General features: G+C 38.1%; 5 protein-coding genes across 6 annotated transcripts; 3 read left to right on the forward strand and 2 right to left on the reverse strand.

The window, feature by feature from the left end:
• The first annotated feature begins 896 nt into the window (after positions 1 to 896).
• LOC145903522 (NACHT, LRR and PYD domains-containing protein 3-like) lies at positions 897 to 5,764 on the forward strand. Of its 2 annotated transcripts, XM_082991611.1 has the most exons (9): positions 897 to 985; positions 1,104 to 1,182; positions 1,316 to 3,036; positions 3,242 to 3,415; positions 3,678 to 3,839; positions 3,906 to 4,067; positions 4,846 to 5,001; positions 5,068 to 5,226; positions 5,382 to 5,764. In XM_082991611.1, exons 1-9 carry the CDS (start codon positions 908 to 910, stop codon positions 5,496 to 5,498), a joined length of 2,808 nt encoding a protein of 935 aa, XP_082847737.1. In that variant the 5' UTR covers positions 897 to 907; the 3' UTR covers positions 5,499 to 5,764. The 2 variants fall into 2 exon arrangements, with proteins under 2 accessions (XP_082847737.1, XP_082847743.1); XM_082991617.1 differs by lacking the exons at positions 5,068 to 5,226; positions 5,382 to 5,764 and having other exon boundaries at positions 3,678 to 3,875; positions 4,003 to 4,067; positions 4,846 to 4,987.
• Positions 5,765 to 9,133: 3,369 nt separating this feature from the next.
• LOC145906278 (growth hormone secretagogue receptor type 1-like) lies at positions 9,134 to 11,443 on the forward strand. Its single transcript, XM_082993700.1, has 7 exons — positions 9,134 to 9,340; positions 9,504 to 9,635; positions 10,007 to 10,136; positions 10,213 to 10,341; positions 10,412 to 10,892; positions 10,970 to 11,111; positions 11,262 to 11,443. Exons 1-7 carry the CDS (start codon positions 9,246 to 9,248, stop codon positions 11,368 to 11,370), a joined length of 1,218 nt encoding a protein of 405 aa, XP_082849826.1. The 5' UTR covers positions 9,134 to 9,245; the 3' UTR covers positions 11,371 to 11,443.
• A 1,422-nt stretch (positions 11,444 to 12,865) lies between these two features.
• On the forward strand, positions 12,866 to 16,662 carry LOC145900389 (neutral amino acid transporter 9-like). The gene is made up of 12 exons (XM_082988855.1): positions 12,866 to 13,155; positions 13,474 to 13,571; positions 13,641 to 13,798; positions 14,039 to 14,124; positions 14,335 to 14,492; positions 14,554 to 14,715; positions 14,784 to 15,029; positions 15,099 to 15,270; positions 15,342 to 15,492; positions 15,555 to 15,703; positions 15,845 to 15,934; positions 16,361 to 16,662. The coding sequence occupies exons 1-12, from the start codon at positions 13,073 to 13,075 to the stop codon at positions 16,536 to 16,538; spliced, it is 1,731 nt and encodes a 576-aa protein (XP_082844981.1). The 5' UTR covers positions 12,866 to 13,072; the 3' UTR covers positions 16,539 to 16,662.
• Positions 16,663 to 16,876: 214 nt separating this feature from the next.
• LOC145887745 (FGGY carbohydrate kinase domain-containing protein-like) lies at positions 16,877 to 19,581 on the reverse strand. The gene is made up of 12 exons (XM_082978953.1): positions 19,345 to 19,581; positions 19,160 to 19,268; positions 18,934 to 19,100; positions 18,572 to 18,770; positions 18,360 to 18,479; positions 18,193 to 18,305; positions 18,026 to 18,133; positions 17,901 to 17,962; positions 17,602 to 17,833; positions 17,422 to 17,542; positions 17,270 to 17,364; positions 16,877 to 17,209 (listed from the first exon to the last, which is right to left on the reverse strand). Exons 1-12 carry the CDS (start codon positions 19,525 to 19,527, stop codon positions 17,072 to 17,074), a joined length of 1,647 nt encoding a protein of 548 aa, XP_082835079.1. The 5' UTR covers positions 19,528 to 19,581; the 3' UTR covers positions 16,877 to 17,071.
• Positions 19,582 to 19,644: 63 nt separating this feature from the next.
• LOC145887744 (uncharacterized) lies at positions 19,645 to 22,250 on the reverse strand. The gene has a single exon (XM_082978952.1). It carries the CDS (start codon positions 22,230 to 22,232, stop codon positions 19,761 to 19,763), a length of 2,472 nt encoding a protein of 823 aa, XP_082835078.1. The 5' UTR covers positions 22,233 to 22,250; the 3' UTR covers positions 19,645 to 19,760.
• Between the last annotated feature and the right edge of the window lie 106 nt (positions 22,251 to 22,356).

Consider the following 22,356-nt stretch of genomic DNA (forward strand, 5'->3'; position numbering starts at 1 on the left):
CAAAGCGGAATTGTGTACCATCGTCATTTTATTTCTGTCTAACTACATTTTTTTATGATATGATCGATTGATAATAATGTGCTCACAGTAATGCGGCCTTGGCATACAAAAGTATACACGTTATCTGTTGCGTCTGAATACGGTGATGGAAATCTCCAACCAATGTCGTTGAACCTTCTTTACAGAACTATCGCTGACTCCACAGCTTCCTGACAAGTGACGCTATTTCGTCCTTGCGGGGCAAAGAAAAGCGAGTAAAATCCGCTCGGCATATTTCCAGCAAGGCAATCCGCTCAAGCGTCAAACATGTTGTTTTGATTTGACGTTCGGGTTTACTATACAGCGTTGTTCTGTTGGTTTTGTCGATTTAACGTCTTCGCGAGTTTATTCAAGTCGTCAATGTAGTTCAACAAAGCGATCAAGGTTTTCTCGACATCCTCAGCTGAGTTTTACATCGTTCAGGGTTTTAAGGCTGGCAAAACGCTTTCTTCTGTATTGCTATTGCAGTTCCGTTTCTTTTCGTGTCAGTTATATTCTATTAAGCATTAATAGTGAAAGATGAGTGTTTCTGAGCTCTATTATAGAATATAGTAGCCTATATTCGACAGTTTTTCGCAGTTCTAGATCTAGAATTGAGTGCAATCTCACAGACTCGTATCAAACTATGCTTCGAAATAAAACACTGTAATATAGTAGAACAGCTTACTTTTAAGGTTTTCCACAAGCAATCGACCTTTTTTATTTGTCATGGCAGCAAGGTTTTTTTCTATTTACCAAGATATGATGTAAATATTTGGTGAGAAAACGTACACCCAAGTAAATTCGGATAGTTGTGTTTCGTTTAACTCCCAGTCAGGTATTATTTCACAAATTCATAGTCAATTGCATTTAATTGCATCAATTTATCATGGATGATGGTCGCTCCTCTTGTCATGATATGCAAGAAGAGGATCAACAACAAGGAAAAATCACTTATCAGATAAATGTAAGTGCTTTTAAGGGGTTATAAGTATGTTTAGTTGCTAAAGAAGGTCGCGTAGCAATATTCCAGATTCTTTTGCAAAAGTGCCTAAAATTCGATTTTAATGAATATAATATCGCAGACTGGAGACGTTATTCACATACACCAGCACCCCCAAACCTCACAGTCCAACACGGGTCATCCGAACGTTAAAGAAAATGGTTCGTTACTGTCATTTATCACACATCACTTTTTGAATAACAATTGTGATTTGACTCTTGTATTGTAGTCTTGCTCTGTCCTATTAACAACAAATAAATAGTCCACCATGCAACAAAAATATAATCTGTACAGAACTTCTTGCGACCTTTCTTGCAAAACTAAGAAACGAAAATCGGAGGATGTTGGACACGAGGAAAATAGGATACGTTCCTCTAGACATTATAGCTAACGGTGGTCATATCTCTGGTAGCTATGGCGACTTTAATCAGGTTGAGGTCGACGAAAAACCTCAAAACATTGACATAGGTGACTTGTTTGTGAGTGCAAAGGCTCACGTCACTAACATGAAGGATCGTCCTCGTAACCAGGAAACACAAACTAAGTTTATTGAAAAGTACTCGAACCTCGTAGGTGTCACAGGAGATGCTGGCATTGGTAAATCGACTGCAGCCCTTCAATATTTAAACCGAACACAAGAGGATGATCAATCGTTCGCCTTTTATGTGTCCCTCAAGGACTTTGTCAGTTTCAGTACGAATATTAGCGTCCTGAAGTTTCTCCTGCAGTCAACAAGTAACATCGACATAGGAAATCAGTCAGAAGAGGAAATGAGGGTTTTGTTGAATCATCTCAACCGTTGTGAAAAAGTGCACGTGATACTGGACAGTCTTGAAGAGGCAAGAATAGATAATTTGGAAGATTTCGGAGGTGTTATGGACATACATGAAGAGGGCAGTCCTGTTGACATCATGAAGAATATTTTGGCTGGAAACATACTCGTCAGATCGAGAAAAGTTATTTTCTCAAGGCCGACCACTTATAACCGTCTCGGCAACAAAACAAAGCCCAAGTTTACCGTTAAAATAACAGGGCTTGGAGTAGAATCACAAAAGCTACTTTGTGGGAGTATAGTACAGAAATGTATAGAAAGGGGAGAATGCAGTGAGGAAAGGGGAACACAGGTCATTGCCAGGTACTCCAGTAGCTCCATGCTGTCTTTCATTCCAGTGTTCGTTGAACCAGTTGTTCAATATCTGTTGACAAATGACGTCGAATGCCAATCTTCATCCGGGCTTTATCTGTTTCTTCTTGAAGACTGCTGGAAACGGGATCGAAGTGACAATTTGTCAGACCAACTTCAGGAATTGTGCAGATTGGCATTCAACTGTATGTGGAACAAAAGAGCTCGGTTTCAAACCACAAAGTTCTGTACCATCAGCGACCGCATGAAGCGATTTATCCGTTGGAACGATCTGAACAAAACTGGAAGTTTTACGCACGAAACTTGGAGAGATTTTTTTGCTTCTGTTTACCTGATGGGCCAAGGCTTAGAAGAAGATTTTGCCAACATTTTAGTAAAGATCCTAGACAGCGAGTGGCGATGGGTTCCAAAGTTTATATATGGAATATCATCATCCCTGGACAGACTACATGATATGGAACTCACATCACCCTCAAGCCAAGGCCGAAAAGAGAGACTGCATGAACTAGTTGAAAAATTAACAATCGACCTCCATCATGTAGAAAGCGGAAACCCATTGGGTTTGCAAAGCTTCTGGGATGAGAATTACACGAAGTTTAGCAGACGAAAGGACGACCGACTTTTATCCAAGATCTGCAAGATCGCCCTTGAGGCTCAAAGTGATATTTTGAACAGGTCTGTTGCGCTTCGTCTCCCGAAAGAAATCCTGCTCGCTGGGGAAATTCTCCCAGGTGACGTGGCTGGTCTTTGCCAAATACTTGCAGCTCGTCAGGGCGAACCAATCCGGTTCAATGTGGGTGATTTTACTGAGCCTGCTACATTTTATGGAGACGCCTTGGAAACGTTTCTCACCGAAGTTTCTCCGCATAAGGTACGACAGTATGCTGCTACCAGGTAAATGTGTCTCATCATAAATATGTTTGCGTACATGTTTGATAAGGTTGATTTCAATATTTTTAATGATGCTGCTGCCAGTGTTATGGCACACTCATGCGAGTGACGAGTTTCCGAAGCACTCTGTTTGATCCCAATTTTTGGTCGATTTTTGGACACAAAGTAATGTTTCATGTTTCTAGATCAAGAAACTGCATTCCAACAATGTAAAGCTGCACATTGAACATGATATCATTGTGCAAAAAATTGCCGAAAATCTGGAAAGTATCGATGAACTACTGCTTCGAAACTGTGAGGATTTATCGACCAATGATCTGGACTTGTTTGTGAGGGGAATGAGAAACAGACTTTTCCCTGTAAGTACATGTGACCAGCCACGCAGATTTGAATCCAATTCCATAAATGTTACGCATGAGCGACCTCACTTATCAGCATTGCGATTTTTAACAAAAAAATAAAATGCCAATACGGCTTCATACCTCACACCTACAGTATTATATTTACAGTTATGCCTAGCGCAAGGTTACATATGTTGTTCCAATAATTCTCGAACGCCTTATTGCATTACCTTCGCCTAAATTCATGGAAGGCCAGGATCACATACTTATTGCTCCTTAGATGCATTTGCTCGACTTGTCGAACACTCAGTTGGATGATCCCTGCATGGACATTATCACCTTTAACGTCGACATGTACGAAAGATTGGAGCTGATTAGATGTAACATCACCGCAGAACATGTTGCTCCGCTTTCCGACAAAATTTTGCAGCGCAACAGTCCGGTACGGTGTTTGTCCGGTGTGCGTCGTATGTGGCAAGTTAGGAATTACCCCAATTTGTTTATTTAGTTGAAGTGGCTTCAGTTAGATGAAAACGATATTGGATGTGAGGGAGCAACTGAATTGTCGAGATGCCTTTCCATGATTGAAGACCTTGCCGTGGCAGATTGTAACATCTATGCCCGAGGATTACGTCATCTTGCCAGTGCTGCTGCCAACCTAGATCATCCGGTAGTCTTATAACATAGCTTGTATGTACTAAGTGACCTGCGAAGGAAAGTGGTAACTTTTAAATATTTAGTAGCCAATTTATGTTTGGTTCATGGTAAGTGTTCTGTCCTTGTTAAAAATTAACTTAGTACTGCCTTTGTCACAAGTTTATTGCAGAAGCGGCTGCCAGGACTGCTATTAGTATGTCTGAGGTTTTTAAGCTTAAAATAAGCTCCATCACCGATTCCGGAATATAATATAGTTAACGCAGTAATATTTCATGCTATGGCATGATTGGCAGGACCGCCCCACTGCGCAGGTCATTGCTTGACAATCACAGCTATCGTATCGCGATCATTAGGTTTGCAGGCTTGGCAGCCCAGGCATTGCAGCCTAGCTGGATCAGCCACTTTTTTCTGACAAGTCGGAGCAACTCACGACCCTGGGCTAACCAGGCCCAACGCTCTACCAACTGAGCTACAGGAGCTCAGTGGTTTATATGTGGTAGAGATCCCCCACGTATATATGAAGGTTGCCTGGCAAGTTGTGCGCTTGCGCACCAGTGTACTTTGGTCACAATGTACCCCGTGAAACCACTGAGCTCATGTAGCTCAGTTGGTGTAGCGTTGGGCCTGGTTAGCCCAGGGTCGTGAGTTCAAACCTCACCGGGAGCTTGATTTTTCAAATCTTGCTCCGACTTGTCAGGAAAAAGTGGCTGATCCAGCTAGGCTGCAATGCCTGGGCTGCCAAGCCTGCAAACCTAATAATATAGTTAGTTACGTTTCATCGTTTGTTTCAGTTGATCTCACTTTGTCTGGATCGCAATAAATTCGGTGATGAGGGGGCAGAAATTTTGTCAAGTTGTGTCAGTGGAGTCGAAATTCTTTCGATCAGCGAATGCGGAATAGAAAATGCTGAAGGCTTGTTCAACTCAATTCGATCACTTTCTAAACCCGTAAGTCAAATGAAAACTAATTACATGCAACATGATGCAAACGTTCAACGAAGTTTTCAATCTTAGATGAATAAATTAAACCTCAGCGGCAACAAACTTGGACAATCTGGTGGTGAGTTGGCAAAATGTGTTCACAACATCCGGGGTCTCTACATTAACCGCTGTAGCATCGGAAAAAGAGGAATGGACAATCTTGCGGACAGCGTATTCGAACTGGACCATCCTGTGAGTTGGACGTCAATCGTTAAATGTTAAATTCGCGGTGAACGAAAGAGGGCATGTTCACATAATTTGTGTTTCATTTAATACTGAATTGCAACTGATGCAAAAGGTTTTATTAGTTTGACAATTAAATGTTAACTTGATTGGGAAATTGTTAGGTTGGATTCCTGGATTTCGGAGGCAATTTTAATGAAGGAGAAAATGACTATTTTATTGCAAGGCTCTCACTTTGTAATGGAATCATTGAAGACGGCAAATTTCGTGTTGGAATATAACTTTCGAAAGGCTTAATTTATTTGTTTTGTAAATTTTTATTTAAATATCCTTTGCGTTTTTGTAGATATTGTGGGTATTTGTGCTGCAAAATAAGTACATCTGTTCTTTTGTTTAGTTTTAATTTCTTGGCGTAAAGTGAAATCACGAATACCGGATGCAAAATTCAACTTTCGAATACATTTTTTTGCCTCAAACAACTTCATCGGTTACGCTTTCTAGTATTCGGTTACACGTCTTGAATTGCAATTAAATTAATCACCCTAGTAACGTCAGGTGGTGGTCATGAAATCGCAATTTGGCCAATTGAGGAAATTAGGGAAAGCAATTAAGTTTATCTGTCAGAACAATGTCTTTGCAATGCTCTGATAAGGTCGTTTTAATTAACGACAGTACGAGCTGTTGTCCAAATACTTGTTTCGCGGAAGAGAGCAAATTATTGGTTTTGCAGAAATCTTAGTGCTTGTATCTTTAAATGCATCAAATTTAGTTTTCGTTAATACAAATATTTTTTTATGGAAAAAGATGGTATGTGTTCTTTTAGCTTCATGTAAGCCGTGATGAAAGTCGTGTGGTATTGTTTTAAAGTTTACGTCCATACCAGTGGTTTTCGACCTTTTTCGTAGCGCAACCCGAAAAGTCAATCCAACCAAGCGGCCCCCTTTAGTTTAGTTTAAATCAAGATGTGCAGTAAGTTATCAGCAAAGATTGCGAGTGAATAAATGTGCATGACGAAGCTTTTTCTTTGCTCACTTGACAAAATTTGTGCCTAACACCAAAACCCACTAATTGCTTGCGTTCATGCAGTACCAAACCTTTTGCGTGTTCGCATACCTCCTCTTTTCATCGTTTCGTTATCATGAAAATTTACGTCACGCATGATTTCCAGGTGATTTTGTAAAACAGTTTAGACGCCCTATGTAAACAGAAAGTAGGATGTAAGTTTTAGTGCCTTATGCGTGTTATTTATTCAAGTATATGTCTAGAATGCCCGTGCAGACTAAACATTGTGTCGTAATCATGACGTCATTTAAAAGGTCTCTAGGTCGCATTTGATATCCTGAACACCATGCATAGCAGCCACAATAAATAGGAGTCATGGCTTAGCGGTATATTAACACACATAGTGCATAATAAAATTGTTGTATGACAAAAAGATGCTTGCAAATTTGTTTTTTTATTAAGACATAGTACCTTAAAACATAGTAGTTTCATTAATTTAAAACAAAGTACACGTACTGCTCACAAAAAGTCATATATGACCCCGGTTGAAAACCTCTAGTTTGAATGCACATAATAACACATCGTTGTGAAACTCGGCACAAATTAAGTGCAATGGAACTAGTTGATCACGAGTGAAGTGGTAAGTTTTGCAACATAATTACACTTAATTATAACTCATTACAAGATAGTTCTCAGGGAATCCGGTCATCCGTGACAGTGCGTTGTTGAGCCAGTTCGGCTTCCAATGGATGTTTTTACGTTGGCCTGTGCCGTGTATTGTTAGATTTGTCGGTTTAACTACTTTATTACGCAATCAGACAATTCAGAACGTGTTTTAACAAGGTTTTTCTGGGGCTGTTAAAAGTCAATGGTTAACCGGGCAAGTGTTATTGTGGGTGTGATGACAAACTTCTCGCAGTCTCAAAGGGTAAAAATAATTCTATTTAACCGTATTAGTGTCGCAAGAGTTGATTATATTGGTGGTTCTAAACACGGGGTTCGCAAACCACCAAAGGGTCCGTGAAAAGGTCACAAGTTAAACAAGAACAGCATTCTCATTAAATTTGACAGATAGCGGTTAATTTTTCAATGTATTTTGGTTTCTATGATCTTTGTTAATTGTTTTGTCACAAGATTTATTTTAGAAATGTACATCGCAAGCGCTTCGCTGACGTTTGCGCAGGGCTAAGAAGAGTGGCGATTCTGTCAAGGGGGCGGTGATAACAATTGTTAAAGCTTAAAACAGAGAGTGAAAGAACAGTTAGTGGCGGTTTATGTCGTAGGTGGTAAATTTTATGTTGACCATACGAATATTAACTTATGTTGCGATAAGCAAATGCGCATTTTTACCTCATGAAGTAACTTTACCCCTTAAAAATAATCTGTTTCATAATTACAATCCTAGACTTCGTGCTAAACATCCTGATTTCGGGAAGAGTGTAATAGCTAAGAGGTTAAACAACCTTGGATTCTTGTTGCGAATTGTCAACGACTGTAATGTTGCTAACGTAGAGCACACGCTTTTACTTTCAGCTGTTTACATGAAAGATTTATTATGTTAGCACAAAAACAAACAGGTGCTTTGTGTCAATAAGTGGAAAGACATAGGTTACGTATATTGTGAAATTTCTTAAATACACAACGCTGGAATCTTTTCCATAAATTATGTAATGCTTACAGCGAATGTCGTTTCCAGTTATTGCATCATATTCCTACACTTATAGGCTGCAATTACTTTCAACGTGGTTCAAAGCGCGTATGTAGATGACTGACGACAACCTGTCCGTAGATTATGAAGTCGTGCACAATGTCACACCATTTGCCGTGTAACGATCGGCAACCGCATGTTGCGCAGCACTTTTCGGGAAGTTTCTATTTCAATATATTACTTTCAATACTTTAGCACTTCGTAAACGCAATAAACTAACAGTCAAGCATTTTACCTTATTCTAATGGTTTGCATCATAATTCCTTTACACAGTTGAATGTTGTGTAATTGGCTTTAAAAGCACCGCCATTATAATACTAACAGAATAAATGAGACAGAAATTTACTGTTTTTTGCAACGAAATACAAACCGTTCAAAATAAATAGTTACGTTGGATACATAAGTCTAGAAAATGCATGTATTTGGGTTCTTGTATGGTCTAATAAATTTTCCCTGGTTTGGCAAAATGTCGTCAACCCTGCCAAAGCATTCTAAACATAAACCAAACTTATACCGGAAGTTTTAATTGGTTTCGTTGCTTTCGGCTTCGTACTATGTTAAACATATAGAACACGCACCCACAAGCAACCACGCAAAAGCGCTATATTACACCTCACCCCAACCCTGATGGGAAATTCCAGGTGCGACATCGCTTCCGAGCCTGAGAAGCGTCAGTCACCCGTACGTGCGCTGGTGGAAACCGATCGCATGTGCACACTTCACGTAACCCGAAACCGATGCGCAAAAAAGGTTCGCTAGTGGAGTTTAAAATACACAAGCGATTGATAAACGGCGCAGTTGCTGCAGGTGCAAACGATAGGAAGAAGTCGCACACCGAGCAAGCAATAAGATATACGCAGTAGGCAAAGGTTTTTTGTTATGATTAAACGAAAAACATCGCGTTGATCGAACTGTTTATTGCTAAAATGGCCTAATATGTTACGACTTTAAATCAATCTGTTTTGACAGTTTATATGACTACATGTTTTGCAAAGCGCAAATAGTTTTTTAGCTAAAATTTTTTTTAATTAGCTTGTTACGCATTAAAATATGAAGCCAACCGTTTTTTCGAAATGTTCTAAGCATCTCGGCGTGTTTTTTGTTGTGCTTTTAAAGATCATAAACTATACAACTCTCTGTTGAAATGTGAGGTTGTGTGATTGTAATATAAAATTTTGATTCGCATATACTTCGTCTTTCAGGTTAAAACGATTTTATCACAACGATTATACCTGAATAAACACCGCGACTTATTATTGATCGGGTCCTGTTTTGTATCCTGTTGGTGGCTGCTTCGTCAAATATTTGCCTTAAAAATATGGCAATCAGCACCATTTCCTGGCTTCAAGAAGCCAACACGACCAACGCACCGAACATCTCCGTCGAAACAACGTCGTCGGAAAATACCACAGGGTAAAAATCTAAATCTTGTGACATCTGTGCAAAATTCACTTGTTTTTGTCGACAATTTTTCGCGTGTCACTGACGTGTGGTAAAAATTTAGTATGTTAACTTTTAGGCTGTTTTATTCAAATCCATCATTGTCTTTTATAACATTGATTTCACTTTCTTTCAGGTATCACTACATCTTGCCTTACAATGATACGTGGGTTATAGTATCGACTTGCATCCTAGCACTTTTCTTCGTGTTCGGCGTCACAGCCAACAGTCTTACCATTGCAGTGATCCGCACTTCTTCGAGACTGCAGTAAGCATATAGCAGCAAATTTTACACTTTAAAATACTGAACCCTACATCTTATGTTAATCTTATTTTTTTGTATTATGTTATTGTTACTGACAGCCATATTCTATGATAATAACCTTTCCTTCTGGAACAATTAACGTGACTTTTATTGTCCGACGTTTCACCTGCTATATATAGCACCTGCAAATGCTATATAGTTTCACCTGCTATATATATAGCACCTGCAAATGCTATGTAGATTCACCTGCTATATATAGCTGTATATAGGTTGGCTAATGCACCCTGATGAAGGTGAAATGTCGGACATTAAAAGTCATGTTAAAGGACAGATCATTCAAATAAAAAAAAATAAGTACTTTTTTGTATTCACAGAAACAGATATTACACTTTTATTACAAGCATGTGCGCATCTGACATCGTATCGTCTTTCGTCAGCATTCTCTTTCTTTATCGGCGGACGTGGGGTTTTCTGTATTTTGCATGGCCCGAGTTTTTCTGCAGGGTATGCTCACTTTTTCCAATTCGCCTTTTGTCAACTCTTCTGATCAAAAAACTCATTGACTATATTTTTATTGCAGTTGTACTGGGGTGTGGATTTGTGGACCTCATTTGCTACCGCGTTGCACATACTCTCTTTCGCCATATTGCGTCTAATTGGAGTAAAGTGGCCCACAAAATTCAAGCAAATATCGCCCCGACACATGGCGGTAAGTGTGGACAAAATTACCCTTAATATAGCCTCCAGCTCGCGTCGTAATCCTTTTATTGTCTATTTAGATGTGGATAGCCGGTATCTGGGCATTGACATTCTTCTGTGCCTTCATTCCGCACTTTATCTTCAACACGGTAAAGGAAGTTGACCGAGAGAACGACCCGGAAAATGCACGTTGGGCTTCGTGTAGTCTCGACCCTAAGTGGATTCCCACGTGGCAGGTGTACGTTCAAATAGTCTACGCCTTCTTCCTCTACCTCCCTGCAGCGCTCATCATCGGCATCTCTGCTGCCATAGCGTACATGTTGCGAAAGAAGCGCAAAATACCGGGAGACAAGCGTTCATGCGACCGACAACTTACCTCACTTTCAAAGAGCGTCGCTGAGTCTACAGAAAACGTGATTTCATCGGCAACTTCGCTCGGTTCAAGAAAACACCGACCAAAAAGCACGGCAGAGCTGCGACGACAAAAGAAAGACACCCAGGCGATCATCCAGCTTTTCCTTATCGTGGGTTCCTTTCTATTTGGATACATACCCCTGACAGGTGAGCGAGTCTATCCAGTTATTTTGCTTGTGTATTATTTAATATAAGCATGTGACGTGAATTTTGTCTTCTAACAGCTTTTCATTTTTACACCGGTTTGACTCTCACCGAAAGCAACAATGAAATCAATGCATTTGATTGGCGTTTTGCAATGATCCAGTATATATTTCTGAGATTTTCGGAGTGCCTTAACCCCATTTTCTACAACTTGGCCTCAGCGTAAGTTGTGACAATGCTTAAAGGACTATAATTGACTCAAAACAATGAACTATAAGGGTTTATGCGTGATAGATAATAATTGACGGAAATGGTTATTATGGTAATATAATATCCTAACTCATAATAAATTATCAACTTGATTGTTGACAGTAAAATGCGGAATGAGACGAAAAGGTTACTGCGGAGAATTTTGCGAAAGGAAGACCCGAACAGAAACTATCAACCAAGCCGCGACGTCGCGACGTCAAGCAACGTCTAATATATTTACTTTTCATTTTTCAAGGCATTTTTCTGTTTGTTTTAAGATTACTCGTTTTTTGGTGTCAATAAATACAAATCTATGTAGCTCGTTGCTTTGCTTTGCTTTGAGACTATTGTTTTGCTTGGAAGCTAAAGACGAAAAAAGATGACACAAATAAATATGATTAAACGTTCTTACGTCAGTTTTGCGCACGAAAATCATCAGCAGACGTCAATATTCCGTAGGCTAAATCGTTTGTCGCAAGGCGTGGATTAACTCAATGCTGAGTCAGGATTACTCCTTCCGTCAACAACATTGAGTTTTTCGCATTCAGTGCTTTTGCGAAGAACCACGTTACACCACGCGCCTAAAACTGTTTTATTTCCCGCAAGCAGTAACTATTAAGCTTAGGCACATGAGCTAGTTTGTAAACGTAATTTTATGCTGCATTTCATTGGACAGAGTATTCCGACATATGACGATTCATGAATTGACGTGGGCTAAATATTTATTAAAATACTGTGGTAACGGTGGAGTTGATCCAAAAAATATACAAACACAGCTCTGCGGCTGGATTTCTCAAGGGTTTTTGTGAGCCATAATTGAAGATCAGCAACACGTTTTTGACAAAAGTCTCATACTCTAAATCAGTGGTTCCCAAAGTGGGCGCCAGCGCTCCCCTGGGGACGTTTGCATTTGGACGGGGGGCGCTGGAGACTGAATGGGCGATTGGGGAGCGCTTGGTGACATGGCAAGTTTCCTCTTATAGCGTAAGTCTGTGTTTCCCAACCGGTGGTACGTTTACCACTAGTGGTATGCGACCGCATTCAGGGTGGTACGCGAGCACTTTTCCGTAATTTTCTTAGCTCTTACTTGGTGGAACGTGCGTTCTGCGCATTTACCACTCATTCAGATGGAAAAAGAAATCGTCTTGATATCGACAATTGGAGAGACTTACGATTGTTTTTGTCTGACGTGAAACCTAATTTTGAGAAATTGGTGTCATTGCACTAACCTAACCCATCGCAGTAATTTATAAGCAACAAACAAACTCGTTGTGGTTTTTGTCTGTTCTGTTGGGCGTTGTTAAATGACTAAGGTGTTTGGGGGGCGGTACAGAAAAAGAGTTTGAGAAACACTGCTCAAAATACAACCCAACAAAGAGCTGTAATAAACACTTACAAACAAAATACGTTTATTATCTTTTGAGGCAATAATAACTCGTGAAGCAATTGCTTTGTTAAACTGGTATCAAATGTACCATAGCTTAGATAGTTGGCCAACTGTGCAAAAAGGACATCATTAGGCATATAGTGAGGCGACGAATAGATTATATATTTAAATTTGTTTGCATGATTAATATATTTAAAAAAAAAACTTTACAAATGAATTATGTTTTCAACACTTGCTTGTTTAGTTGGCACATTTTAAAACATTATATTTACGGTGCAGAAAATTTAACCAAATTTTACGGGTCAATAAACACAGCTGGTCTTTGTGCAGAGGCATTTGTTTTGGTTCTTTTGTTTCTCTTGGCATCTGCTGAGTTTTTGCGTAAGTTTTTGTTTATACTCAGCAGCACAAAACCGCTGGACAATGTTTTGTCCATGAATGCAAGAGAGTGAGTTTGATTGGGTAAAAAGACCAGTAACACGCCAATATATTCGTGAAGCTACTGTCCAACAACTATTTTGCGTCGTTTAAAAACTAACGATTTGAAATGGATTTTGGTAGCGATGCTGGTGGTTCTGTGGAATATGGTCCGATCAGTTTTACTCCAACAGATGCACGGCTTTCAAAAAGGTAACTTTGTTGTTATGTTAGATATTTTTATAGGTGTGTTTGCTAAGTTTGCAAGAAAGTATGTTAAACAAAAATTTGTTAATGCTCTCTTGCATTGTGAAGTTATTTTCATGTTTGGAAATGTAATCATGTACCACTATTTTTTGTTCAAGTTCGCAATGCTAGTTCCTTGTTTTCCAATCTAAAATATATATACAGAATTTCAATACAATTCAGGAAGTTTTTACTAAGATGATGAGATTGCAAAGAATTAAAAACAAAGCTTAACAACCTCTAATTTTCGAGAATAATCATTATGATGTATACATATTTTTGTAGCATTGAAGATGAAATGAAATCGGAAAGCCCTCTTGGAGTAAGCAAAGCAAGAAAACCACTCATGCATCCCACATGGTATACAAACAACAACCAAAACAGTAAGGAAAATTTAGATGATGCTGTTTAACATTCAACAAACATTTATTGACAATGTTGTTTGATATTAGTAAATATGGCAGCTGGTGGATCGATAAATGTAGATGACGACAACTCTGCAGAAGATAATATAAAATCTGTTTCACACCATGATCTGCCTCGCTTGTCTATTACTTTTAACAGACACAAGTATTACAGTAGGCTTGTTGAACCTTCAGATAACCGATTGGTATGTTACATGGATATACATATTTTTGGCTGTTTACAAAATGTCTGTGTTTTTTTATCTTTCGTACCATCTTTTTGTACAGGAAATTTCAGCACTCTTATAGACATTTAATTAAAAAATTTTTGTAAATGTAATTAATAATAAATGTAATTAATGCCTAGTTTTAAATGACGTCTGTAAGCTGTACTAATTCTCCTGAAACTCTTTCTCCCAATTAAATGTTGATGATTTCCATTTCAGCAAATTCCCAATCATGTGCTTCCATCATCACTATTTCACATTATTCCAACAAAATCCACTGACAAACAGAGCAGTTTGGTTACAATGTAAGCAATAAATACATTTATATATTTTTAACTGGCAATTTTTACTGTTGAATAGTAATCAAAAATTTTATGTGTACACTTATACAAGTCACACAACACACCATTATAACTGCATAGACTTCAATACTGTTCTGCATTTATTAAATTTAGTATAATCCAAAACATTTTCAATGCATTTTTTGAAAACACAAAAGATTGTTTAATTTGCAGATTTGCAATTTGGAATACAATGATGGGGACTTCCCTTCTATCCATGCCCTGGGGTTTAGGCCAAGCCGGTTTCACTTTTGGTGTGATCATTATTGTATTGACTGGATGCCTCACATTATATACTGCATACAGGGTACTTCAGTCGAAAGAATTCATTGGTATGTAAGCACTTTGTCCTAATTTTTCACCAAGGGATAAAATACATTATCTCTCTTGCAGATTGTGAAGCATTTGAGTTTTCGGATGTTTGCAAGTTTTACCTCGGTCGGTTTGGAGAGTGGGTGGCTATCATTTTTGCACTTATTACGTTTTTGGGTGGAATGATGGTATACTGGGTTTTGATGTCAAATTTTCTTTATGTATCAGGAGTTTTCATCCACAGTAAGTATCGGACTTTCTTTCTCCTTGCACGTATTTTTTTAGTAACAAGTTGGTTTTATTTCATAAAGATAAAACAATTTCTTCCAATACGGAATTTGTCAACACCACTGGATCTGAGATATTGTGCCCATCTGGATTGCCTCATCCACGAAATTCAAGCCTACTTCTATCAGCTGGAAGCAATCATACAAACTCTGATGTATTCACAAGAGTTTGGAATTCAACATTGACTGTTCCAGTGTTTCTTGCCATTCTAGTGTTTCCACTGTTAAACTTCAAGTCTCCAACGTTCTTTACAAAGTTCAATTGCTTGGGTAGGACAGGATAAAAATTTTGCTTATAACAAGCCTCCTGACTGTTTAATAACATTTTCTGTACCACAGGTACTTTGTCTGTTTTCTTTTTGCTTGCTCTAGTCACCACAAAAGCAATAACATGGGGTTGGAATTTAGAGTTTCATATGGCAGCAAACGCAACAGACCATTTTTTGCCACAGTTTAGGCCGACATTTCCAGCACTTACTGGAATGCTGTCTTTGGCATTTTTTCTTCACAAGTAAGTTTTTTAATAAATCCTAATTATTTATATTCTTTATATGTTTTGCATTTTTTTTTATTAATTTGCAGTGCTGTTATCACAATTGTGAAGAACAATCGACACCCCGAGAACAATGTCCGGGATTTAGGTCTTGGGTACTTGTTGGCTGCCTTGACATATCTCTCTGTGGGAATTTTGTTTTATGGTTCTTTTCCCTTGTCGAAAAGTTGCATTGCTTCTGTATGTAATCTATTTACCACCAACATGATCAATGAAAATTTATAAATGTTATATTATTTCAGAATCTGTTAGAAAACCTTTCCACACTTGACCCATTTGCAGCGGGTGCTAGAGTTTTCCTTCTATTTCAAATGATGACAGTTTTTCCACTGTTGGCATACATGTATCGAGTCAATGCACTTTATGCATTGTTTCAAACAGCTTGGCCAGGGTATGTTGCAAAGGTTATTTTTGATGATGATTTGGTTGGCACCTCATTCATAATAATTTTGTTGAGTTTTGCACATAACTTTTGCATCCATGGCATGTGTCGAAAATAGCATCCAGAATATGAATGTTAATTTTGTTGCAGGAGGGTGCATGTCATCTGCGTCAATCTTTCAATTCTTGTTATGTGTGTCCTCATTGCCATGTTCTATCCTCACATTGGAGATATTATTAGGTTTGGAAATCTTTATTTTAACCTTGAAACTTCATTATAAGTTTTCCATTATACCACATATTTAGTCCCAAACATTGGGTATATTTGTTTGTCTTTGTTATCAATCTTACTTTTGTTCAGCTCACCTTACATTGTTTTAAGGCCTGTGTCTGTTAGTTTTAAGAATTTATAGTGACCGTCTTCACAGTTTACCAAATTGTGGTAATTATGATCTCTAACATGACAATAGGTAACTGCTATCATTCTGTTTAAAACTATGAGGAATCAATTTAATGCATTGTTATTTGGCCAGTATAAAATGTATGCAAGTAATTAAGACCCACAGCAGTAAACGAGTTTGCCACCCCTGTAACATATGCTTTGCTTTTTTGTTTGGCCTACAAGCCAATATCTATGTAACCATATATTTATTGAAACATTCTGCAGGTACAGTGGTGCTTTATGTGGATTGGTGTACATCTTCTGCTTACCCTCAATAATATACATGCTCGCGAGAAAACGTAGTGGCAAACTCACCGTGGTGGATATCATCTTTCATTCCTTCATTATTGTTTTGGGTGTACTGAACTTCGTTGCACAATTTATAATAACTCCCTCAAAATAATAGTTGGTTTTATCATTTTATCAAGTGTCTGTACCTATACTGAGACGTTACCAAGTGCAAAGCTTTTACCTTTTATTGTGTCTTACATTTTGGCCATGTATTTTTAACTATTCTATTTCTTGTGCGTAGGTACTTGTACTTTTAATGTGCAAAATAAACTCTGTACATTAGGTTGGCTTTTTTGCTCCAGCAGAGCACAGCAAGAAAACAATAATAGCCACATTGGTTAGGATATTTTATTCCAGTTCCACATGTGAGGACAAAATAGAACTCTTGAAATATGTAAAGGAATCTCCCAACAAGCCTATAAGACTTGATTCTGTTTGAATCAAGTGATACTGATGATGCTGCATTGTAGGCAATGTATATATGTGAGGGAAATACGTACCACAATTGGCACTGCGGTTCACAATGACAAGCAGTTTTTTGTTATTCCACCACAACACCACATATCAAAATTATGTTGTATTGCACATCACAACATCAATTGTAAAAAACATTTTTCATAAATAAATTATGCGATGATGTGATTATCAGGACATTATTTGTCTGTATTCAAGCTGATGCTGCAACATTGCCAAAAATACTTTGTATTTCTTGTCATAATATTCACATGTTGTGTGGTCTGGATAAATAACTTCACCACATTTGGACATAGACTGCATGGCATCCTTACAACAACAAAAAAAAGGTTTAAAATTTTGACTGCATTTGGCAACATGTATACCAACCTCAAGCGACTTAAAATTTCCTGAGGCATAAGCACCAAGTACGCATGCACCGAGTAACACTGTTTCAGGTTCTTTACTCAGAATAATTGGCATTCCTAAAAAATTTCTCTGTCAAGCAGGTTTGTATCCATGGATGAAAACTAGGTATTTACCTAACACATTTGCATGGACTTGAACAAAGTGGGAATTTTTGCTCAAACCACCACACATAAATATGGCCTTGATTTCTTGTCCATTTTTATTCAACTCATCCAATATATGACGTGTACCATTCTGCAAAGAGTCTGTACGTCACTCTGGATTACCAAAGCATAAACTTGTAAAATACGCACAGCCAATGCTTGTATGGCAGCAAGGTACAACATTGCAAGGTTTTCAAGTGAAACATCCAATGTGAGGCCACACACAGAACCACACAAAGATGGATCAGCCACTGGTGATCGGTTACCATGAAAATCTGGCCAGATATGCAAATTTGCAGTTAAAAAGTCAAGTCTGTCTACTCCAGATGATCTGGTGCTTGTTTGCAAAATATGGTTTAGACACAAGTGTCTGTGTTCCTTTCTGAATATATTTTTAACAAAATGTGACATTACACCCTATGGAGGATCCTTTTTTTAATTACCCTTACCGACTTGCAGCAAGCTCATCAAGTTGTTTCAAAGCTGGGTGTGAGGTAATGAGATGATCAATCTAACAATAAAATGCAGTTCAGAGTTTAAAAGATGTATTTTCTTTTTCAAGTTAGGAACTTGCCAGCTTTCCTGATGCACTCTGTCCAGCTTCATTTAACCACAATTTGGGAACCATGGCAGACAAATATGGACCCCACACCCCTTTGACAAACAATGGCTGGTCGCTTAACTGTGTATAAACTAGAAATTAAAACGCGTTCGACAAAATAAGCAAAATATGTCACCTACTGTCATATGGCAGGACGATGTGCCACATATCAGTGTAAGTCGTTCTGTAAGCGGTATGTCATTGCCTGAAAATCCATGGTCTTTTAGATCACTTGCAATACAACCAACGCCACCTGAGTAATTATTAGTTATTCTGGAATAGGTAACTCTCAGTAATAGTTGGTTACCACAATGGCCATCAATCAAAGAAGTGGCAACTGCAGTTCCTATAGGCAAGTTCATTGCTTTGGCAGCTTCAGCAGTGAGTCCATGTTTTATTGCATCCCCAGGATACTTGACTTCACATCCTAAAATATTAAACAAATGTGAAAATTAAAGAAACAATAAGACCTATAGATTTTTTTAAATTAACTAAATGACCAAAACATTACATTGGTACCAATTTTTTTGAAGTTATTTTCTGTAAGGTCTCCCAGTCCTATCTCATTCCAAAAATCTTTCAACCATCCTTTATCTGGTGTGTATCCCCATTTGCATCTGAGTGAGCACAAAGATCGGCTGCATGATCCTGTAGCTCGAAACGTCAAAAAATCAGGAAGGTCAAAAAAGTTTGCAGCTGACTTCCAAGATTGGTTATTCTGAAATAACAAAAGTTTGCTGTTGACTTCCAAGATTTGTTAATCTAAAATAACAAAAAGAATACAACAACAACCAATGTAACAATGTAGCATCAACAAAATACGTATAGCACAAAAAATATTTTACAATATAGGAATCTTACATTAGCACCTGCTATTTTACCTCCTTTAACCAAAGTAGCTTCGGTGGCTGCATTTCCAAAGACATTTTACCACCAACATATTTTAATACTTCATGTTTTTTTGAGTTTATCCTGTCTGCTTGTGCTTCTGCCCGATGATCCATCCACATAATAATGTCAAAGCATGTATTTTCTGATGTTTCAGCATCTTAAATTTCATCATTAATATAGTACACCAATTGGACTTGCATACAACATACGTCTTACCTGCACTTACACTTACTGGATTAAATTTTTCATTCAAAACTACCAAAGAACATGTTGCATCAAATCCAATTCCTTTCACAGCTTCCTTCGGAACACTAGCAACCACACCCTGGTATTAAACAAAACAAATATTTATGAACGCAAACACTGGGTTGCATAAGAAATTCATTTATTGTTTATTATACCTTGACCAATTTGCAACATTTCTGCCATATTTCATCTGAAGATTGCTCATAGTGACTGGGGTGTGGATTGTTAATTGTAATGCTTTCCTCTTTTTTGCACACAATGTTTCCTTGACTGTCTGCCAAAGCCACTCTAACACTGCCAGTTCCAACATCAACACCAACATAATACTTATCCATCATGCACAGCGCCTAATAACTTTGCCTTATGTTAGCTATATACCTTAAATTGCACTGTCAAAAAATCAACACATCTAATTAAGAAATATGGAACACAAAAAACACATGTTTATTAAAGGCATGTCCAACACAAAAAACACCAATTCGAAGAAATGCCTATAGTGCCTCAATGCTGAAACTTAATATTGACAAATCATTTTATGATAATGACAAACACCAAAACATAACAATTTGATTCATGGCCTGTATATGTCATACACCATGAGACATCTTGATAAAAGTCTTTGAACATCTTCCAAAGGAAGTTTTTTCTCTGTGTACCACAGAGGAGAGTCAGGTGATGTAGAAAGTTCTGGAATCAGGTAAAAAATATTTCTGCAATCTAAGGCACCCACTGTAGGACATTTGCTCAAGTAAAACTCAAAAAGCAGCAGTGGACACCGAAATGAGTTATTTTTATTTTCAATTAGCAACAATTCCTTTCCGCCCTTACTGGAAGGTTTTATATAACGCAATCCTGTTCGTTTGCCATAATATGATCTTTTGTCCTTTACTATGTCTGAAACAGACAGTTCGTAATGGTCTTGGGCTGTATATAGTTGGAAAGCTTTGGTTGTAAAGTACATTAGTGTAAACAACAAAACCTTAGGGTCACATGGACCGAGTTGATTACAGTCCCACAAGTGGTTTTCTGTAACCTTACTAATATGCATATAATGTCCATCTTGGTCAATGTTTTGCTCAAACAGTTTGCACAGTTCTTCTTGGACATGGATATAAATAGCATCATTAAAAATATTGTCCTCTCTTCCTGATGAAGTGATGTGTTGCTGCAAACCAAGCAGCATGTAAAACACACTGTCTGGCTTATATGCAGAACCATTGGGCCGGTTTACCGTGGAAACAAACTTTTCAAGATAACAAACAAGCTTACTTATTCTTAAGTTTAGTGGATCACAATCTTCTGAACTACAAGACTTGTTTGGGTCAATGTTAGCAACCCAAAGCTTCCATGTCTCCAAACCAAAATTTTTATCGAACGATAATTCAAGACGTGCTCTTTTCAGTTGCTTCACGCACCCATAATCGTCATCATGTTTTTCAATGTCATATGTAAACTTATTTCCAGGAATCACTTGCCGCAAGCATCTCATTTTAGACAAAATATCATCATCAACAATGGTTTGATCAACAAAATTTGATGGAGCACTCGAAAAAGCTTTTACAGGAGTTGTCTCTGGCTCTGGGGAAGCAACTTCATCAGTTTCTGGTCCTGGATCACAAACTTGGTGAGCGTTCTCTGCAAAGGTTATCATTTCAGCCTCAATTGGATCATCGGGGTACTTTTCTCTTATGTTCCTAATCACTTTATTTAAACCTGCAGGGCTCGAATCGGTAACCGGCCAAAATATTGGCATTGGTACAGGTATTGGAATAGGAACAGGATAAACCAAGGTCTGAGGAAGCATTTGAACTGGACATGGAACAGAAATAGGAATCGGAAGAAGTGCAATTGGAGGACTCGAAATTTGGGTTGCTTTGTTCTTTTTGGATATTTGCTTTTGGATAACAGCTTTAGTGTACGGTTTACGTGTTTTACAGATCTTGGCTTTTTGCTTAACTTTGAATCCTTTGCTTTTTCTTACAACTGCTATGGAAGCCACTGAAGTTGTGTCAGAGTCATCCTGGTCACTTTCTAATTCAAATGACCTGTCTGAATCAACCATTGTTGTACATTCATTAATTTCTTTGTTCAATAAATTTTTTTCATTGCCATGTGGATTTGACATGGCCCCTACTGCTATTCCAGCTTGACTTTTCATGTCATTCGACATGTCTGTTCGGGTGTAAAAAAACCAGTCAGAAGTTTTAGAATGCAACTGGGACAAGTAGGATTTCAGGCAGTGAAAAGAGCAAAATCCATGCACCGCTTTTTTGTTGCTTTCTATCGAACTTTCCGCAAAACAAACAACCTCAGTTTTAGAAAAACATCTAGCACAAAATGATTTTAATTCCTCACAATTTGCTTCAAATTTCCTAATGCAACAAACTGAACAAAAGCGAAAACTACAGTCTTTTTGAAACATTTCATAAAGTTCATACCACAAACCAGTGTTTCTGCAGCAAGAGCACATGTGCTGAAATTGGTGACATGACTTGAACAGGTCTTGACACTTTTGGGGACAAAACATTTGACATTTCCCATTCTTTATACAGATATCACAATCGGTTGAAACGTGTTTTGTACATTGAGCACACCTGTACTCCATGGGAGCACTTTCTTGGTAAGTGTCTAGACATGCCTGTGAGCAAAAACACAGTGATCCTTTATGTGTTGGGACAAAATGTTGAAGGTTGCTGAACTGTTGATTACAGTTGTAGCATATCTGGTTTTTAGGAAGTTTTGGTCCAAGGAAAGGGACAGATGTTCCCTGTAAGATGTCGCGAAGATTTTGTGACACGCCATTTTCACCTTCTGAAATTGCTTGGTATTTCGCACTCCTAAAGGAAACTGGAACCACTTTAAAAGACTCCTGACAAGCAACAGAACAAAAGAGTTTGGTTTCCTCATTTTCAACAACGGTAAGTTGTGCTCCGCACCGAAAAAAGTGAACTCCGCAATGATCACACGTGAAAAGTAGCTGTTGTTCTGTGGATTGTGGACTTTCGGCAAAATGAATTTCCACTAATGTTTCGTTAGTGTCCATATTGAGCAAAATTCTTTATAATTCCTGCATAAAACACGGTGTGTTAGCAGCACTGATTGTAAACAAATCAACGTGAATAACTACCACAACACATTGCAAAGTAATTTGCATGCTTGAGTGATGT

Source organism: Ascidia mentula, chromosome 1 (assembly GCF_947561715.1).
Source record: "Ascidia mentula chromosome 1, kaAscMent1.1, whole genome shotgun sequence".
Taxonomy (NCBI): Eukaryota; Metazoa; Chordata; class Ascidiacea; order Phlebobranchia; family Ascidiidae; genus Ascidia; species Ascidia mentula.

Excerpts from the sequence above, each read along its gene's own strand:
- LOC145887744 (XM_082978952.1), bottom strand. The coding sequence starts at position 22,232 with ATGGACACTAACGAAACATTAGTGGAAATTCATTTTGCCGAAAGTCCA.
- LOC145903522 (XM_082991611.1), top strand. The coding sequence starts at position 908 with ATGGATGATGGTCGCTCCTCTTGTCATGATATGCAAGAAGAGGATCAA. Across the intron at positions 4,068-4,845 it reads CTGCCAACCTAGATCATCCG|TTGATCTCACTTTGTCTGGA; the intron begins GTAGTCTTATAA and ends CGTTTGTTTCAG. Across the intron at positions 5,227-5,381 it reads TATTCGAACTGGACCATCCT|GTTGGATTCCTGGATTTCGG; the intron begins GTGAGTTGGACG and ends GGAAATTGTTAG.
- LOC145900389 (XM_082988855.1), top strand. The coding sequence starts at position 13,073 with ATGGATTTTGGTAGCGATGCTGGTGGTTCTGTGGAATATGGTCCGATC. Across the intron at positions 13,799-14,038 it reads AACCTTCAGATAACCGATTG|CAAATTCCCAATCATGTGCT; the intron begins GTATGTTACATG and ends TTTCCATTTCAG. Across the intron at positions 14,716-14,783 it reads ATCAGGAGTTTTCATCCACA|ATAAAACAATTTCTTCCAAT; the intron begins GTAAGTATCGGA and ends TATTTCATAAAG.
- LOC145906278 (XM_082993700.1), top strand. The coding sequence starts at position 9,246 with ATGGCAATCAGCACCATTTCCTGGCTTCAAGAAGCCAACACGACCAAC. Across the intron at positions 9,636-10,006 it reads CGCACTTCTTCGAGACTGCA|AAACAGATATTACACTTTTA; the intron begins GTAAGCATATAG and ends TTGTATTCACAG. Across the intron at positions 10,137-10,212 it reads GGCCCGAGTTTTTCTGCAGG|TTGTACTGGGGTGTGGATTT; the intron begins GTATGCTCACTT and ends TTTTTATTGCAG.
- LOC145887745 (XM_082978953.1), bottom strand. The coding sequence starts at position 19,527 with ATGATGGATAAGTATTATGTTGGTGTTGATGTTGGAACTGGCAGTGTT. Across the intron at positions 18,134-18,192 it reads CATCGTCCTGCCATATGACA|TTAAGCGACCAGCCATTGTT; the intron begins GTAGGTGACATA and ends GTTTATACACAG. Across the intron at positions 17,834-17,900 it reads GATGAGCTTGCTGCAAGTCG|AAAGGAACACAGACACTTGT; the intron begins GTAAGGGTAATT and ends AAATATATTCAG.